The following is a 19,156-nucleotide window of genomic DNA, read 5'->3' as shown; positions in this document are numbered from 1 at the left end:
TTAGGTAAGCAGTGTGTGTCCCTCCAGGGAGAGAGAGAGAGTGCGCATTCTAGCGCTGACACTGGGAAGTTTCAACATGTAGTTGGTGAGTGGACAGCCACGTTACTTCATTCTTTAAATATAAAGCATTAAAAAAACATAAAAACTTTTAATAAAACACATTGATTGAGTAAAATACGAATTAAGAGCGACCGTAAAGTCATTACAAAATTACATTTTGCCAACGCAGAGTAAAGGCAGTGGTGCTGAGTGCAGTGAAGTGAGTTTTAGTCAGTCCCTTCCCAGTGGGACAGGGCTCTGGGAACTGCAGGAAATCCACTGGTTTGTGGCTTGTTTTGCCACAGGCCAGGACCGAACATTTAAAGGGAGAACATTTAAACTGGAGCAACATCTGAAGAAATAACAACATAAAGTGTCCGGGAGGGGAAAGCATGGAATTGGAATTAGAGTACAGGGTGACCACAAAGTCTTGTTACCACCCCCCACACAAGACTCAAAAGAATTCCCATTTCCTATGTCCCCCATTAGTCTGTTACCAAAGCCTGGTGTGTATCCTGATACAGAGAGAGAGAGAGAGATGGGACGGGCTAACTTCCCTCAGTCATGTTTCCAGACCTTGTTCAGAATTCTGACGACTTCCTCATAGATAGTGAAGGTGATTGCTACGTCCAGGCACACCCTGCCCAGCCTCGGGACCGTCCCTTTGTAAAACCTGCAGCGCAACAGGAAACAGAATAGCCCCTTAGCAGATGTGTGGATGGAGATAATTGTGCAGTCCTGTGTAGTTTGAGTGGTTAGCGCACTCGCCTCGCAAGCGAGGACCCGGGTTTGATTCCCGGGTCAGGGCGAACCGTTGGGCAAGTTTCCTTACTCCGCACGCCTCGCTCGGTTTACCCAGCAGTAAGTAGGAACCCAGTTCTTAAGTCGACTGTCGGATCGGTTTTACGGGGGTAATAATCCCTTTCATAAATAAGTAAATAAATAAATTTGATCACTCAATCCGCGACTATTTATGGGACGCTGCTATGCGCAATTGGCTGCCGCGTTTCACCCACAAAATGTACACTTTACAGTATATTCTGTGAAGCGCTTTGAGACGTGTTGAAGACGTGATAGGAGGCTGTATCAAATGCAAGGATTATTATTATTATATCTGGCACTCAGCGCCTTGCTGTAATACACTGCATCTAAGGTCCATTTTACTTACGCCGAAAGACCCTCGTGTTTAAGGATCTGAATCGCACAGTCCAGCGTGTTCCTGTACTTGTGGGACTCCAGACTCTGCATCAAAAACCACAGAGATGAAAACAAAAGGGCCAAGAACCACCCCTCCCGCCTGGACAAAGCCTCACTCTGTGGAGGCTGTGTAAAACAGCCCCACGTCCATCCTTAATACAACGACGATGACAAATCTATGTATAGTATCTTTCACATGGGGAGAACGTCCCAAGTCGCTGGACAGTCAATGGTTTGCAACTGAGCTGGAGGGTTGGGATCAAGAGGTGGAGGTTGATATCAATCCACAACTGTTTGTGGGACAATGCTGTGTGCAATTGGCTGCAAAGTTTCGCCCGCAAAACACAGTCACTACACTTTACAGCTGCGAAGCGCTTTGAGACGTCTCAACAACATGATAAGGCGCTATATCAAATGCAAGCATTATTATTATTGTTAATGTATTCACTGCGCTATGGTATCGACATTGTGCCACGTGTGATGCTGAAAGGTCATCTTGATCCAATTGTAAGGCACGAGCAAAAGTAAGTTACTGTGGCTTTGCTGGCCTCGCCTGCCATGTGCACATTCATACATACACATCACTGTAGTCGGGAGTTCCAGCGGGAATCTTCAGGGTAAAGTACTGGATTAACTCCTTTCTAACCTGCATCCGAGTCTTGACAACATCGAGGGGTGTGTTTCCGAAGACACTGGCCGCTCCTGCACTGGCTCCGAATATCGCTGTGACCAACATGTTGATGGTTTTGTGTGGGTCGTCACCTACAGGCAGAGAGTACGTTACAGCTCCATCAAGGAAATGGATGGCTGAGGAAGGGAGAGTATAGAATTGGTGGGGGGTGGGTGCGTGGATAGGAGGGGGTGAACAGCATAAGAAACAGAGAATACATGGAATTACAGCAGATACTTTTTAAGTCTACATCTTTATAACTTTAAAGAAAAGTAAAAGGCCAGATCTACTTGTGTGCTTCCTACTTTTGTAACATGTTTTAAAGTTGAAATAAATTGGTACTGATTTCGGGCAGCCTGAGATGTCTCGATAACCGGATGATGATGATAATAATAATCCTTGCATTTGATATAGTGTCTCATCATGTCTTCGAGACGTCTCAAAGCGCTCCGCAGAATATACTGAAAAGCGCACAGCAGTGTCCCACAAACAGTCGCGATACGACGTCATTTCAAATGCAAAGATTATTATTATAGGATGTGAATTTAACTCCTGCACACGCTGAGACTGAGAAACAAAAGGATTACGTCTACACCTCGCGCCCGGTGGGGACTTCAGACCGAGAAGGCCCAGGGTGGGTCGCTGACCTCTCACCTGTGTACCAGTTACGTAGCGAGGTCATCACGAAGAAGCGGATGGCCTGGTTTGTGCCCTGTTTGAGGATCGTGGCGCTCAGTCCCTGGTAAGTTCCTCGCAACCCTGAGAACAAAAGAAAAACATAGAAACAGGAGGAGGCCATTCAGCCCCTCAAGCCTGTTCCGCCATTCTATAAGATCATGGCTGATCTATACCTCAACTCCAATTACCCGCCCTTGCCCCATATCCCGTGATATCCTGACTCACAAATATCTATCCACCTCCATCTTGAAAATGAATGGATCCCATGGCACTATTTGAAAAGAGAAGAGAGTTTCTCTCTCTCTCTCTCGGTGCCCTATAACAACAACAACTTGCACTTACATAGCGCCCTCCACGCAGGGTAGGGTCTCAGAGCACTTAACAGTGGCGGACCGGGGGAGGGGGGAGGTGGCGTAAGCACGGTCAAAGAGGAAAGTTTTCAGGCGGGTCTTGAAAGAGGGGGCAAGGCGGAGGGATTGAGGGAGAATGTTCCAGAGTTTTGAGGCATAGTGGCTGAAAGCCCGACCTCTGATGGTGGGGCGGAGGGTGCTACATAGTATATCGTGTATGTATATATATATATATATAAGTCCTAGCGAACAACCCCCCAAAATAAAAAATAGTCGCTCACTCCATGGCTGTTTGTGGGACACTGCTGTGTGTAACTGGCTGCTGTGTTTCACTCACAAAATACACAGTCAATCCACTCAACGACGTGATAAGGCGTTATGTCAAATGCGAGGATTATCATTATTGTCGACGTGGCTGATATCAATTCTGAAACACACACCCCTCCGACTGTTAGTGAGCGAGACCCACCTTTTTCCAAAATAATCTCTCGGACCCCGTGAAAAAAGCCACGATATTTGGGTTTAGTCAACGACTGGTCGTGTATAAACTTCACCTGGTACAGAAGAGAAAAACAGAGGTGAGAATTCAAATAAAGGTCCTGTAAATACACAGCGCTTTGAGGCGTCTCTACGACGTAATAAGGGGCTAGATCAAATGCAAGGATTATTATTATTATTATTAATATTAACTGAGCCAGGCTGACACTTGCAACCAACAAACCCGGGTTATTACAAAGCACTTTATACTGTTCAGTCACTGAGTGCAAACCCTCAGTGAGGACTTTATGGTCTCCATGGGACACCCTGTTACCTTTATGGTCTCCATGGGACACACAATCACCACGGCCTCCATGACCCCGGCTCCAAGCCCGCACATCATGCTCTGTGTGTTACTCAGTTTCCCGCTGGCATCCCGAGACAGATTGCTCAAGAACTCGAATGTTCCAAACCTGAGGGAGAGGGAGAGAGAGAGCGGGGCGGGGGTGAGCGATTATGGTTGGGGATGCTGATGCCCTTTGTAATGGGGTGTTCGGTGTTTGTAAAAAATAGGGTTGCGGATCACACAGCAAACAGTGGCTGAGCAATTCTCAATCTTCCCAACAGATTTGTTGACACTGTAATTCTAGCCCGAGAGAAAATGACATAAAAAGCAGCTTATTTTGAGGTGAGCAGCAGTATTGCTGCCGTGTTGGTGTTTCCATTTACATCCTGTGTGTGTGCAGTGTGTATGTGTGTGGTGCGTGTGTAGTGTGTAGTGTGTGCGTGTAATGTGTGCAGCAAACCCCCAGCACTGTATTGAAGCATCAGCCTAGAGTATGAACTCAAAGACCCGATCGATGTACAGCTTGAACCCACAACCTTTTGACTCGGAGTGGAGAGTGCTATCCGAGTCAGGCTGCCGCACTATCTTAAGATGCGATTTTTCCTGTTGATTTCACGTGCTTTTCTTGTGTTGTGTTGGATCATCCGTTTTCTATCTCTCCGCGTTGACTGCTGCGTGGGTCGCTTACCTGACTGCGGTTTTGGGGATGGAGAAATACAGCAGGGAGCTGAGGCCTCTGTACAGCCCTTTCACCCCGTGATCCCGAATTGTCCGGCTCACTATGTCACCTGCCAAGGGAACAGCCTAAAATTTATTTCAGCAAGTATCGGGGCGAGGGGCGGTAGCGGGGAGGGAATGGGACTCATTGCCCCTAATTCCAACCCTATTTTACAACACACCGAACACCCCATTAAAAAGGGCATCAGCATCCCCCACCGATGCGCTTGCAGTTTTGGGTACCTGTATCAGTCAGACTGTGGCATTGCTTTCTAGTAAGCTGCAGTGTAACGCCTGAATGGGCACATTCCCCATCAAAGCGCTGGGACTCCTGCGGTGTAGCAGTTAGAGCATTTGCCTCGCGAGCGAGAGGACCCGGGCTTGACTCCTGGGGCAGGGCGAAACCTTAGGTGAGTCTCCTTACTCCACCCGCCTGCCCAGCAATACGTAGGAACCCGGTTGTTAGTCGGTGGACCACTTTTCGTAGGTGATAATCCCTTTTAACAAATGTAGTCGCTCAACCCACGACTGTTTGTGGGACACAGCTGTGCGCAATTGGGCTGCGGCGTTTCGCCCGCAAAAGACACAATCAATTCACTTCACAGTATGCCCTGTGAAGCGCTTTGAGACGTCTCGAAGACCGTAACACGGCTATGTAGAATGTAAGGATTATTATGATTATTATTATTATAATACCACGCAGCTGTGTGAGCCTGTGAACAGGGACGGTTCCTTACCGATGCCGGAGGAACGTGAAGGGTTCACTCGATCCAGGAGCTGGAGCTGTGTTTTCACGTACTCCGTGGGAAAGGTGATGCAGATTTCGATCCCTCCGGCAATTCCACCTGCGCCAACAGAAGTGGAGTGGGATGATGGAGACCTTGTGGACACAACTGCAGTATTCAAACCAACTCGCTGCCCCACACGACTGTACAGCATTCATCCCTCAGCCCGGCTCACTGGGTAGCTCTCCGGCCTCTGAGTCAGATCGTTGTGGGTTCAAGCCCCCACGTTCACAGTCGAGGTTGACACTCCAGTGTAGCACTGGGGAGGGGGGGATAGAGAGGGGGAGAGAGGGGGATAGAGAGGGGAAGAGGGGGGGATAGAGAGGGGAAGAGGGGGGGATAGAGAGGGGGAGAGGGGGGGATAGAGAGGGGGAGAATGGGGGATAGAGAGGGGGAGTGCTGCATTGTCGTATCAATATATGGAGGAATATCTGGAGTCCTGTAGCTCAGTGGTTAGAGCACTCGCTTTGCAAGCGAGAGACCTGAGTTCAATTCCAGGCAGAGGGCGAAACCTCGGGCAAGTTTCCTTACTCCACACAGAGCCTAATAATAATCCCTCCAAAACCAAAAACAATAATAAAATTGGTCATTTTGAATCTACGACACTTTGTGGGACATTGCTGTGCGCAATTGGCTGCCGCGTTCGCCCACAAATATACAGTCAATTCACTTTACAGTGTGGTCTGTGAAGCGCTTTGGGACGTCCTCCCGACGTGAAAAGCGCTATATCAAATGCAAGGATTATTATTATTATTATTATTGTATGTATATTGGGGCACTGTGTGTATGGGGTGTAAGTCGGGCTCAGTACATGAGGGATACTGGGGAGTATTATGGAGGGCATTCAGTAAACACTTCAAGTCTTTATTTGTTGTGGCTTTAATGTTACCCGATGCCAGGCACGGAGCAAGCCTTGGTCTGTCCTCCTGTCGGTGTTTCTGGTGTAAAGGTGGGGGGGAGGGGGTGCAGGGCAGCTGGTGGTGGGCACCAAACCTCGTGTTACCTGCCAGGATGGCTTTGCCCAGGTGTGTGGGCTTCCGAGCGCCGCCTGCAGGTGCTGCTGCGGCCAGGTGTCCCCCCTGCCCCTGCCCCCCCCCGGGCTCTGCCGGGGCTCGAACCGGCTGGAGGTCACCCATTCTCGGCCTGATGGAGCACTGGCCGCTGCCAGGCTCGGTGATGGACATTGCGGGGGTAGAGGGAGTGGGGATGGGTTGGGGGGCTGGGTGGGGGGAAGAGGAGAGTGAGGGGTATTGAGTGTGTACGATAAGGAGTGATTGAGGGTGTGTTAATGGGGAGAGGGAGGGCGACGGAGGGAGTGAGGGAGGGGGTGGGTAAGTGTATGTGGGGTGAGGGGTTAGTATGGAATGAGAGTGTATGTGGGGTGAGTGAGGGGGGGTCTGTTCGTGGAGATAGAGTGGGCTATGGGGGGGGGGGAGTGATGGGATGGTGGGAGGGTATATATGGGGTTTGTACGGAGATAGGGGGCTGTGGGTGTGTGTAGAGAGAGCATATGGGGTGAGAGAGGGGTATATATGGGGTGAGTGAGGGGTATATATGGGGTGAATGAGGGGGTGGGTGGGGGTATATGGGGTGAGTGAGGGGGGGTATATGGGGTGAGTGGGGGTATATGGGGTGAGTGAGGGGTGGGGATATGGGGTGAGTGGGGGTATATGGGGTGAGTGAGGGGTATATATGGGGTGAGTGAGGGGTATATATGGGGTGAATGAGGGGGTGGGGGGTATATGGGGTGAGTGAGGGGTTGGGGGTATATGGGGTGAGTGGGGGGTATATGGGGTGAGTGAGGGGGTGGGGGGGTATATGGGGTGAGTGGGGGGTGGGGGTATATGGGGTGAGTGGGGGTATATGGGTGAGTGAGGGTATATATGGGGTGAGTGGGGGGGTGGGGGGTATATGGGGTGAGTGAGGGGGTGGGTGCGGGGTATATGGGGTGAGTGAGGGGGGGGGGGGGGTATATGGGGTGAGTGAGGGGGTGGGGGGGTATATGGGGTGAGTGAGGGGGTGGTGGGGGTATATGGGGTGAGTGGGGGGGTGGGGGGGTATATGGGGTGAGTGAGGGGGTGGGGGGGTATATGGGTGAGTGAGGGGTGGGGGGGGTATATGGGGTGAGTGAGGGGGTGGGGGGGTATATGGGTGAGTGGGGGGGTGGGGGGGTAAATGGGGTGAGTGAGGGGGTGGGGAGGGGGTATATGGGGTGAGTGAGGCTCACAGACCCCCTGGTGGCTCCTGTGTAGTGAGCGCCACAGCGCCTCCAGCGGTGGGAGGAAGAAGGAGCTGAGAGGAGAGACCCGGGTGTGTGGGTGTGTGGGTGTGAGGGGGCGGGAGACGCTGCTGCGGCGTAACCATGGAGACGACGCACGACGCGCCCGACGCGTCGCCTGGAGACGGTTGCCAAGGGCGACGTTGTGTTGATGCGCTGGGCGGGGCCGGGAGGGCAGAGTGAAGGCAAGCAGGCAAGTGGGTGCCGCTCCGGGCAGTGACGCCCTCCTGCCAGCCTTGCCCGGCCCTGGGGCGGGCAGTCAGGCCTCTCATACCCGGGCCAGGCAGCTGCCAGGCCGGGCAGGTGCCAGGTAGGGCTCGGGAGCTGGTGCTGGCAAGACAGCCCGCCCGCCTTGGACACGCACTCACCGGGCAGGTGAAGGGTGGGGGGGGAGGAGGGAGGGAGAGGGGAAGGGAGGGTGAGGGGGTGGGGGAGGGGTGATGGGGAGGGTGAGGGGTGAGGGGGTGGGGGCAGGTGAAGGGTGGAGGTGCGGTGGGAGGGAGAGGAAGGGGTGGGAGGGAGGTAGGGGAAGGGAGGGAGGGGGTGGGGGCAGGTAAGGGTGGGAGGTGGGAGGGAGGGGAAGGGGTGGGAGGGAGGTAGGGGAAGGGGGAGGGGGGTGGGGGCAGGTGAAGGGTGGGAGGTGGGGGGGGAGGTGGGAGGGAGGGGAAGGGGTGGGCGAATGTGCTAAGAGGTTAGTAATAATAATAACGATAACAATCCTCGCGTTTGACACAGCGACTTATCACGTCGTGGCGACGTCTCGAAGTGCTTTCGCGGAATAGACTGCAAAGTGAATCGACTGTGGTAGTTTGAGGGGCGTAAACCCCTCCAGTACGTTACGGCTGAAGTGGGCAGACGAGGTGTTTTTTTTTTTTTTTTTTTGCGCTCTGCACCGTGGCCTCAAACGAACCGGTCGGGGATTTCTCTGTTTGTGCTGGAACTGTTTAGGAACCAAACGCGCTCGCTAACAAGTCCGGCGGGTAACTTGCAAAAGGTTTCGCACGACTGAGACGTCTCGGAGCCTTTTTTCGAACTGACGCGGGTTGGAAATGAAACTGAACGCAGACAGACGCAGCAGCGGATGTACAGTCCTGTGATGCCCCACAAGGAACTGTGAGATGAGAAGCCAGTCATTTGGAATTGGTGGTAAATTTGAATGAGGAGGTGAATTTGAATGATAAACTGCTTTAATTGGGGGGAAAGACTTCACCATTCTTTCAAATAGTGACCGGAGTGGGTGGAGGGGAGGGTGGGGTGGGGGTAGTTGTGACCTGAATAAATAATAATAAGTATGTGGTTTTTAAGCGCCTTTCACTTCGGGAGGACGTCCCAAGGTCCACGATTTACTGTAAAGTGGAGTGACCGTGTGTTTGTAAGTGAATGAACGACTCGATCAAAGAGAACCACTCATTTTGCATTGATAAGCAGCTGAGGCGCCATATCGAACGCGAGGATTATTATTGTTATTATTTTCCGGTCCCACTCCTACACCGCGTGTCATTTCTCGGCGGATGTACATGTAGCAGGAGATTGAAATTGCTGCCGTTACCTTGCAGTGCCGGAGGTGTCATCGTCATGGCCAAACTTGTCAAGGCGCCCATCAGATTCTTGCCCCAGGAATGGAACTACTCGAACAAGACCCACTACAACAATGCAGAGGTCCAGAGGTCCCGTTCGGAACGGTTGGTTGCAGAGAGCGAGAGGCTGGTGGATGAGATCGAGAACACCACGAGGAAAACACAGAGAGACGTCAACAAAAAACTCGGTAACAAACAGCATCCCCATTTTACTCTCGGTATTTCACAGGAAGACTAATTGTTGTCCGACTCACCAACAAGGCTGGGAGCTATAGAGAGTTCCTCCGCTCTGCGCACTAAAGCCAGACCTGGGAAGCTCAAGTCAGGCTGTTCAGTGGATCACAGTTCAGCTGCTCATGACATAGTGACAAATAGCCATTCAACTAAAGAAGCAAATTGTTGCTCTCTGATCAATGTTCTCCCCCCTGTAATCAGAGGTAAGTTACTGTCCCTCCTCGGCATCCAATTCGCAATGAGCGCGGAGAAATATGTGGAGCTCCCCCATGTGTGACCATCGTAGGGTGCAGTGTGTTGGGTGGGTCTGTGGTACTCCATACCACTGCGTAGGTAAAAACAGCAAAAGATTCCCATCCCATTGCACAGCCACGATTCATATACATTATAGGCTTTACGTTTGATACAGCGCTTTTTATGTAAGGAGGACGTCACAAAGTGCTTCACAGGATATACTGTAAAGTGTGGTGACTGTCTATTTTGTAGGCAAACATGGCATCCAATATCCCCACAAAGAACCAAGAAGTGAATGAACGATCAATTTTATCTGGGGGGATAGTTGGCTGGACGCCAGGAGAGAGAAACTCCCTTCTCTTTTTGAACAGACTGACGATTAATTAAATATCAAGGCCTCGTGATCTCTGTAACTGAGCAATGAGGGCAACATGTTAATTACCGTGGCCGGGTTTGGTGACTGGTATGAGCTGCTGAGACAATGATCAGGGCTGATGGCCTTAGCTGCCTGAGTCTGAGCTCACTACCCCATCCTCCCTGTTACAGAGCAGCGGATCGAAGAGATCACTTACTGGAAGAAAGAGCTCAACACCAAGCTTGATGAGCTCATCATCGAGAATGACCTCTTGTTGGCACAAAAGACCCGTCTGCTGAAAGCCCTGGACAAGCTACAGGAGCCTCTCTGTATCGCTCAGCAATGCCTGGTAAATCGGTACGCACCACAAGGTGATCGGTGATCAATAACTGTGAGGCTTGTATTTGACAACCACTTGCTTACAGCTGTACACCTGGGCCATTAACCCTGAATCTTACAGTAAGGCTTTGAGTTTTTCCATCCACAAACCAGTGAGATTGGTCAAGTAAATCTTTCTAAATATCAGAGATTAATGGCTGGAAATTTACCAATTTCCAACAGTTTGTGGAATGGAAACTTTTCCTTTCATACACAGTCTCAATTCTATATATTGTCAGTAGATTGTTTTAGCTGCAATTACTTCTTCCCTCTTTCTCCCTCTCTATCCCTTTCAGGGCAAGGGCGGGTAATTGGATTTGAAGTACAGATCAGCCGTGATCCTATAGAATGGATGAACAGGCTTGAGGGATGAATGGCCTCCTGCTGTTTCTATATTTAATTGGGGCCTCAAAGAACCTTCTTGTGCCTGTTGCAGTCGGGCTGATTCTGATGTTATCTGATTGCAGGGAAAACCGGGTGGGGATCGACCTGGTGCACGATGAGGTGGAGAGGGAACTCATGAAGGAGGTGGAGGTTATACAGGGCGTTATGGCTCTGCTACAGAGGACCCTCGAGCAAACGGATGAGCAGATCAGGTAAGGAGTGGCTCAGGTGTGGGATGGATGTTCAGTCATAGATACAACAACAACCAGCACATATATGGGCGCCCTTCCCGCAGGGTAACGTCTCAGAGGGCTTAACAGTGATGGAGCCTGACTCCGAGCCAGGGGGTTGGTTGGTGGGGGGGGATGTGGGGAGGTGGGGAGAGGGGGTGAGGTGACCGTAAGCACGGTCGAAAGGGAAGGTTTTCAGCCGGGACTTGAAAAAGGGGAGAGAGTGCGGCAAGGTGGAAGATTGAGGGAGATACAATATGTAAGTGCGTGCGAGATCGCTGTGGTTTCATGGTTCCACAAGGCAGCTCGGCAAAGAAACAAGGCGTTTGCTGCTCGAATTGGGGACGGGGGAAATGTTTTGTCTTTTGGTAACAAAAATCGCTCTCGAACGCAACCCAAGAACTTATTTTGTTTTAAAATTAGGTTAAACCGTTCTGCTCAATTCTACCTGGAAAAGGACCTGAAGGATAAGTTCACTGCCCTGACCGTGGATGACTACGCTGCCTCGATGACCAACAACACTCCGGACATCAGCTACGTGGCCAACGTGGTCAGGATTGAGGGAAAGTGAGGACGCCATTTGTTATTTGTTGTCGTTGACGACGATGACGGGGGTGGGTTTGGGGGTGGAGGGCGGGGGGCGGTGGGAATGAAGCCGTGCTACATCTCTCTCTCTGCCTCTGCTTTTGAAGCTCTGTCACCCCGCAGGAGTGGATTGATTTCACCAACACCAACATCGTGAAGGCGGACAAGCAGAAGAATAGCTCCAAGGCTCTGCGTTCCCTGATCGACAGCATCCTCGCCGAGACCACCAACGACGTCCTCAAGCAGAACGAGGCCGTGAATCTCGCCTTCAAATTCCGCATTCAGGAGACCAAGGACGCCAAGTGCAAACTGGAAGTGCACCTCAACAGGGTGAGTAACCAGAATTCCTCCCCAGTGAGCGCTAAACCATGATCTCCATCCATCAAAGTTACACCGGCCATAGGGTTCAGCACTACAGTTCAAGACCAGCTCAGCTGGCGGTGTGAAGAGTTTGAGACGTTCTCCCGATGGGGAAAGGCACTCAACGATTGCAGCACAGGCCAAACCACAGCCATTACCACCAACAAATTACATTTACACAGCGCCTTTCGCGTCGGGAGGACGTCCCAAGGCGCTGGACAGTCAAGGATTTGCACCCGAGCTGGGGGTTAGGATCAGGAGTGGACTTTGACCCCATTGAAATTCCAACTTTGACCTCAGCCTTTCAAGCCTGTCGGGTTAGTCCTCACTGCACCGTGTCCTTGCCAGTGTTTGGTAATTGTACCCAGAGACTCCCAGCCTCGGTGACCTTTCACCAGCTGATCTGTAGGCACATACATGTTGCCAGAGTCTCTAAGATTAACAGAATCTCAGAATATCTCGCACATCACCTCTGCGCCCATGGTTTCTCCTGTTTGTGGTGTTTTGCTGACTGTGGCTGGTCTCTAGGTGCTGAGTGAGATTGCAGCCCAAGAGAAGAACATTGATCTTCTTAAAAAGACCATCATGGATAAGGAGGGTCCCCTGAAGTTGGCGGAAACCCGTCTGGACACTCGGACAAAGCGGCCCAACGTGGAGCTCGTGCGAGACCCTGCTCAGTACCGTCTGATCAGTGAAGTGCAGGAGATCACAACCAATGTGGACAGGTGAGTTCCAGCAGGGTGTCAGCGAAGGGAACGGTATCACACGCAGACTTGAGTGAGGGAGTAAGAGAGCAAGGTCTGGGTGGTGCAGGGCAACATGCCATTGTCTTCTCAACTCTCTCTCCCACTCAATGGGCCAATTGGCCTCCTTCTGCACTGTAGATTACTCCCTCAATCCCTCCGCCTTGCCCCCTCCCTCCCTTCCCTAGTAGATTTCTACTAGGTTTCACCCCAAACACCTACACACCCCTACACACCACAGTCATCAACCGTACCTCCGCGCACACATAACTGAGGTGCTCTCACTGTATGGTTGCCTCTGTTCACTGTTCAGACTCCGCGAGACCCTCGGACAGGCTGAGATGGAGCTGAAGGGCTTACGGCGGAACCAGCTGGCATTGGAGGAAGATATTCAGGTGAAGGAAAACACCCTGTACATCGACGATGTGCTGAACAGCAACCTGAGGAAATCCATCTCCGTCAACTACTTCTAGTCCCCAGTCTACACAGCCCTGAGCAACTAGTCTTAGTCATTTTGTCATTGGATCAACTCTGTGTAAGGAAAATGAACTTGACTTTAAAACCAATCATGATTAGCTGTTCCCTCAATCACCTGTTAAGTTATATTAGTAGATTGCTTTATTATTATGTTTAGATATGAACCTCTTCTGAAATAGAAATAAATGATTGAAAGAGATTGTAGCTCTTTATATGATATTTATCGCTCCATCTCTTGTCTCTGGAGCAGACCCCATTCCTGGCTCAAGCTTTGTAGGCCTGTTCTAGCCCCCCTCCCTCCCCACCCATGAGAAAATAGCAAAGGCCTAAAATTCCACTTAGTTTTATTCTCCATGTTCCCCGGTAATTTAAAAATTGGGTTTAAAATTACTGATAATCTTTGCGTTTAACACAGCGCCTTTCAACAACGACAAATTACATTTGCATAGAGCCTTTCAAGCCGAGAGGACACCTCAAAGTGCGTCACAGGATTTACTACACTAAGTGTAGTGACTGTGTAATCTGTAAATAGGCCAACCGATAAAACAGCAATGTCCTCCAGCAAGATTTGAAGCGAACTGCAGAATTCGTGCATGATCCAAGGTTTCATACGCTGAAAGGGTTAAGTCCAACCGTCCTGCTCCAGTCCCCGTCCTCCGCTAGAAGGTGCCGTGAGCTGGCTCATCAGCTCTGGCTTCAGTGGGATCCAGCGCTGGATTTGCTGCTGACAATCAGGAATGAAGATTGACCATTAATAGGAATAAATCTTGCATTTGATATCGCGCCTTATCGCGTCGTTGAGACGTCTCGAAGAATATATCGTAAACTGTGACTGTATTTTGTGGACGAAATGCGGCAGCCAATCGCGCATAGCAATGTCCCGTGAACAGTAGTGGATTGAGCGACCGCAATTTTTTTTGAGGGGATTATTACCCCTGGAAAGCGATCTGCCAATCGACTAAGAACCTGGCTCCTACTTGTAGGCGAACAGAGGTGTGTGGAGTCAGGAAACTTGTTCAAGTTTTCGCTCTGCTCGGGAATTGAACCTGGGTCCTCTGGCTTGCGAGGCGAGAGTGGTAACCGCTACGATACGGGACTCCATGTTAACGCTCTTGCTTCGCATCCTGTTTCTCTGCCGTCCTCTCTCTAACCGAGAAGGACCTTGGCGTGGGAGGATCTGGAGTGCGGAATAACCCGACACTGCAGTCTCCTGCCTTCACTCACTGCCCTTCTCATTTGATGACACAATCTGCCGTCCTCTGTGACAGTACAGCAAACACCGAGAACATCTCAAAACCACAGATATTTACCCCGAAACTTGTCCTCCTTCAGGCCTTCGTGTATCGTCCTCTTGTTCCGCAGGGCAGCAAAGAGCTGACACTTTACCTTCAGTAGAGACAAAGGAATGTGAAGGAAGAGGTGGGGGCTCCCTCCTGCCCTCTCGTCCCTCCGCGCCCCCCTCTCCGCTCCCCTCTCCCCTCCGCAACCCACCCTCCTCGCCTCCCTCACCTCCACCCCCGAGGATAATCACTAAGAAAATACGATGGTTGTGTGCACTGCATATAATGTACAATAATATACGTTACCTCGTGTTTATGGAGGATCTCGATCGGCAAGGCACAGTGACAGACTGAGCAGGAGTCAATCTCACACATATCATCGCCTCCGACTCGGGCGGTCTTGTTTGAGAAGCTGAGGGCGGAGGAGAAGAAGAGTTCCGCAGAGGGCCAGGCGGAGGAGGAGGCAGCGAGGGGGCTAGGGGGAGAGTGGGGAGAGCCAGAGCTGTTGGCCTCCTGACTTTGGCTCGAGAACAGAGAGGGGTACAGTCCTGCGTTCCTCTATGAGGGCAGAGAGGGAGAGAGAGAGAGAGAGTCACACAGTGGGGAGGAGAGGGGGAAATTCGAATCTTCCAATCTCTTACAGTACTTATTGTGACTGAATCTCAACCGCCTTTCACAGTGCTTCCCAGTGATCATTGACCAAATTAGTCCATGTCAGTGTTTATACTCCACCCCTCCTTCTAGGCCCGTCTCAAGTCCCTCCTTGTCGACCACCCCTTCGGTCACCCTCCTACCCCCCCACCCTCCCTTGCCTCCCACCCCTCCTGAACCCATGGTTCATCTGTACCTCCAGCTCGGGTCCAAATTCCTGACTGTCCAGCGCCTTGGGATATCCTCCCGACGAGAAAGGTGCTGTGTAAATGTAATTAGTTGTTGTTGTATAATGCTCTATTCCCCTCTCTCTCACGTCTGCATTAGTTTCCTCTTAAACACATTGATGGGTTTTGCTTCAAACGCAGCTTCCGGCAGTGAGTTCCACACCCTCACCAGCCTCTGTGTGATCGGGTTTCTCTGGGATTCCTAATGAGATGCTCTGGCTAACTTACACCCAATTGATACCCTCTGGGTTTGGCCCACCAACAGGTGGATCCAGTCTATCGACCTGCACCTCACTGGCAGAGCTCGAAACATCACTGACCTGGTCCTGCAGCAAAAGATCCTCGGGGATGCTCCTCGTCCAGGATTCATTCCGAATCTCAGAGTTGTCTCCTGTCGTAGATGAACACAGAGATAATGAGGAGCTGAGGTGGATAGATGTTTGTTAGGTCAGGATATTAAGGGATACAGGGCAAGGGCGGGTAATTGGACTTGAGGTACAGATCAGCCATGATCTTACAGAGTGGCTGAACAGGCTCGAGAGGCTGAATGGCCTCCTCCTGTTTCTACGTTTCTATGAACACAAGCCAACTAAATTGTCCAATTTGTCAGTGAATACAATTTTGCAGCGCCTTTTACATTGGGAAGGTGTTTCGAAGCGCTAAGCAGAGGGAGGGATTGGGAGGGAGAGGGAGGGAGCGAAAGAGACGGATTCAAGGAGCATTCCAGAGGAAATGGTTGGAAATTGTCCGCCCTCCCATCTCCTGCTCTCCCAGTGCTGAGGTGAGGTCCTACCTTGTGCCAGGCTCGGCCTCTGGCCACACGTGTCTTTGTGTGTTTGGAGCTTCTTGTACATGATGTAGCTGTTGCAGTCCTGGCAACGCTCAGTCCGGCTCCCGCACACCTCCTCGTGCTTCCTCAGCACCCGGTGGGGCTGCTCCAGCTCACAGTACTGGCAGCTCACCTGCCTCTCCTCACACTGCTCACTCTGTGGGTACATGGTCAGCGTGGACACACACCCTGAACTTGACTCAAACACAACCCTTGACCCCAGGCACAGGCCCAGTCACAACCATAGGCCCCTAACCCCATACACCGACCGTCCCCACAACCCTGACCCCGAAACATAACCGACTGACATCAAACACAGCCCCCTGACCCCAAGCATAACCCCGACCCTTGACTCCAGACAAAGACCCAGTCACCACTCCATACACTGACCATACCAACAACCCTGACCCCCACACCCAGATCCCAGAGCCACATTTGCCACTCCACTGCCCAGCCCCTGCCTCAGCCTCGCCCCCAACCCTCGCCCTCTCTCCCCCCACTCAGATTACAAACCTGGTGTATCTCCAGTTTGCACTTTTCCATCATTGAGTGACACAGGGGACAGTGAACCTGAGCACAGAGAACAGCCATTACACAATGGACAACAGGCCCTTCCCCTCACACTGCCCCTCCATCATCATACAATCCCCCCATCACACTACCCGCCAAGACAATGACCTGACTGTGTTGCTCTTCTCTGTGCTCCTTCATTTCCACCCGGGGCACAGGCTCCTTACACTGGGGGCAGAGTTCGATGAATCGCGTGCAGTGAGCATCGTGGATGGTGTAAGTGGATTTCTTCACAGATCTGTGGCTGGAGGTTTCAGAGAAAAGAGATGGAGAGAGTGAGAGAGGGAAGAGAGTGTGTCAGAGAGACAGACGGACAGACAGAGAGCAAAAGTGCGAGAGACGCAGAGAGATTCCAGCAGTTACCCCAACGCACACTCTGGGATCCCCAAGCCTTGGTTCTTGCCAACCTGTGGCCTAATACTCTCCGGAATTAGGTAGAAAGAGAGAGGGAAACAGAGAGAGAGAGGGAGATGGAGGGAGGGAGGGAGAGAGGGAGGATGGGGTTGGGTTGTGATGTTCTTCTTTCCTACCAGTTGCCACAGACTCTTTCCTCCTCCGACTCCTCCATCGTTCTGGGGGAAACAGGAAAATCGTTCAGAAGAGTGAGAACCTACTGTCAAGAATAATGTGCTCACACTCACTGCTGCTCACGCTCACCGCTCACCCTGCCTGCCGCTCACCCTGCCTGCCGCTCACACTCACTGCCGCTCACACTCACCGCTCACCCTGCCTGCCGCTCACTCACTGCTCAAAACACCAACAATTTTCAGGATGGAGGCAAAGGGACCGTGGGATGGAGCTCCAGAGGGTGGGGACACAGAGGCTGAAGACCCACCCAGCAATGGTAGATGTGGAGCCCACTGAGCAGAGGGAACGGACAGGTTGGTGTGGAGTTAGACGTAGGTCTGAGGAGTAGGGAGGAGAAAGGCCCTGGAAGGCTTTGAAAGTGAGATCAAGGAATTTGAACTTTATCCTCTGGGGGGTGGAGAGACAGTGGAGCCGGGCGAGGGTTGGGGTGATAGGGTCACATAGCCTGTTGCGGAAACCTCCCCGGTTCTCACCTGGAGCTCAACTCTGTCTGTCTGCCTGTTTGTGTGTCTGTGTGTCTGTCTGTCTGTCAGGCTCTGCCAGGCTCTGTGTGGGTGTTTGTTCCCTCCCTTTCAGTTTCTATCTCTCTTTCACTTTCTCTTTCCCTCCAGGCTGTGGAGGGTGGAAGTGGCGCTGGGTGTCTGGGTGAGGTTTATTGATTACAATCCCGCAGGTGACCCAGAGACGATCACCACACGCTCCGTCCCACAAATCTGCTGCCGACGCCGTGTGGCTGTGTGTCTGTGGCCACAAAGCGAGTGACCGGTGTTATCGGGGAGATCGTCAGCCAGGACCAACAATTAATATTAGACGGCAACCTCCTCATCGTGAGGATGTTGATTCGGAGTATGACACCTCGGGGCCACTCCAGCTCCAAGGAGACTCCGCTCACCTCCCTCTCCCTCCACCCGCCCCACCCCATCCCCGGGACCTTTGACGGCCACCTGAATAGGCAGACGGGACCTCGGTTTAATCCGAAGGACGGAACCTTGGACAATGTCGCCCCCACCCCCCAGTGCTACCCTGCGACGTCAGTCCAGACTTTGAGCTCCAAGGCCTGACCTGGAGGTTTGAAGAGCCGAACCGAGTCAGGCTGACACTTTGATCTTAGTGAACGACACAAGGTTGTTGATGACGGAGCCTTTATCTCTTGACACGACAAGTGCTAACCATCAGCGGGCAAACCCACCCTCCCTCCCTCCCTCCCTCCCTCCCTCTCTGCTTTCAGGTCCGCCTGCAGATGCTGCGGCAAACTGTGTGCTTTTAGTTGGTGAAGACTCCAGCAGTTACCCCAACGCACACTCTGGGTTCCCCCCATGCCTTAGCTCTTGCCAACCTGTGCCCTCTAATGCTTTCCAGAATTGGATAAGTAGGGTTCATCCCTCCAGAGAGAGAGAGAGAGAAAGTGCGTATTCCACGCGCACTTACTTCAGGCACAAGTCCCGAGACACAGAAATGGTGGACAGATTTTATTTTGTACTGAGGGAAAAACGGTTGAACACAAAACAGCGTTGTGACATTCTATACAAAACGTGTTAAAAATCAGAAGCCAGAAACCTCAGGACTTTGTGACAAGACACTCCGATAGTCTTCAGACCACACACTCACTCACTCTCTTACTCACTCACTCACTCACACACTTACTCACTCACTCACACACTCACTCACTCACTCACACACACACAGCCACAAGTACTTCCGCTCGCAAGCGCACACACACTCGCACATGCGCGCACACTCATGCACACATTTACACACCCAACGCACTCCTGCACACTCGCACACGCGCAGCTCTAAGACGTTTAAGAAAGTCTTTGATCCACTTCTGGTTGCTGCGCGGGCGGTTGCTGTCACAGCGAGGCGGCTGCTAGGTTAATGCGGCAGCTAATCTACGCCAGCGACGTCTGAGATTAAATC

General features: G+C 51.7%; 3 protein-coding genes across 10 annotated transcripts; 1 reads left to right on the top strand and 2 right to left on the bottom strand.

Annotated features, from left to right (window-relative positions):
• On the bottom strand, window positions 1-6,443 carry LOC103180686 (tricarboxylate transport protein, mitochondrial). Its single transcript, XM_007896673.2, has 9 exons — window positions 6,263-6,443; window positions 5,212-5,319; window positions 4,446-4,545; window positions 3,746-3,884; window positions 3,404-3,488; window positions 2,561-2,665; window positions 1,883-1,998; window positions 1,208-1,281; window positions 1-712 (listed from the first exon to the last, which is right to left on the bottom strand). The coding sequence occupies exons 1-9, from the start codon at window positions 6,441-6,443 to the stop codon at window positions 598-600; spliced, it is 1,023 nt and encodes a 340-aa protein (XP_007894864.2). The 3' UTR covers window positions 1-597.
• A 1,236-nt stretch (window positions 6,444-7,679) lies between these two features.
• Window positions 7,680-13,219, top strand: tekt1 (tektin 1). Of its 6 annotated transcripts, none has more exons than XM_042338857.1 (8): window positions 7,680-7,730; window positions 9,094-9,302; window positions 10,129-10,294; window positions 10,783-10,911; window positions 11,353-11,496; window positions 11,622-11,844; window positions 12,403-12,599; window positions 12,931-13,219. In XM_042338857.1, exons 2-8 carry the CDS (start codon window positions 9,113-9,115, stop codon window positions 13,088-13,090), a joined length of 1,209 nt encoding a protein of 402 aa, XP_042194791.1. In that variant the 5' UTR covers window positions 7,680-7,730; window positions 9,094-9,112; the 3' UTR covers window positions 13,091-13,219. The 6 variants fall into 6 exon arrangements, with proteins under 6 accessions (XP_042194791.1, XP_042194794.1, XP_042194792.1 ...); XM_042338860.1 differs by having other exon boundaries at window positions 7,702-7,847; XM_042338858.1 differs by lacking the exon at window positions 7,680-7,730 and adding an exon at window positions 7,856-7,912.
• A 202-nt stretch (window positions 13,220-13,421) lies between these two features.
• On the bottom strand, window positions 13,422-17,757 carry xaf1 (XIAP associated factor 1). Of its 3 annotated transcripts, none has more exons than XM_007896508.1 (9): window positions 17,713-17,757; window positions 17,182-17,223; window positions 16,760-16,895; window positions 16,595-16,651; window positions 16,046-16,238; window positions 15,573-15,643; window positions 14,681-14,932; window positions 14,405-14,480; window positions 13,422-13,818 (listed from the first exon to the last, which is right to left on the bottom strand). In XM_007896508.1, exons 2-9 carry the CDS (start codon window positions 17,217-17,219, stop codon window positions 13,754-13,756), a joined length of 888 nt encoding a protein of 295 aa, XP_007894699.1. In that variant the 5' UTR covers window positions 17,220-17,223; window positions 17,713-17,757; the 3' UTR covers window positions 13,422-13,753. The 3 variants fall into 3 exon arrangements, with proteins under 3 accessions (XP_007894699.1, XP_007894701.1, XP_007894700.1); XM_007896510.2 differs by having other exon boundaries at window positions 13,422-13,815; window positions 17,713-17,738; XM_007896509.2 differs by lacking the exon at window positions 17,713-17,757 and adding an exon at window positions 17,370-17,622.
• Window positions 17,758-19,156: the final 1,399 nt, after the last annotated feature.

This window comes from Callorhinchus milii, unplaced genomic scaffold (genome assembly GCF_018977255.1).
Source record: "Callorhinchus milii isolate IMCB2004 unplaced genomic scaffold, IMCB_Cmil_1.0 Scaffold10, whole genome shotgun sequence".
In the NCBI taxonomy this organism is placed as follows: Eukaryota; Metazoa; Chordata; class Chondrichthyes; order Chimaeriformes; family Callorhinchidae; genus Callorhinchus; species Callorhinchus milii.
This window is presented reverse-complemented; position numbering and strand designations above follow the sequence as displayed.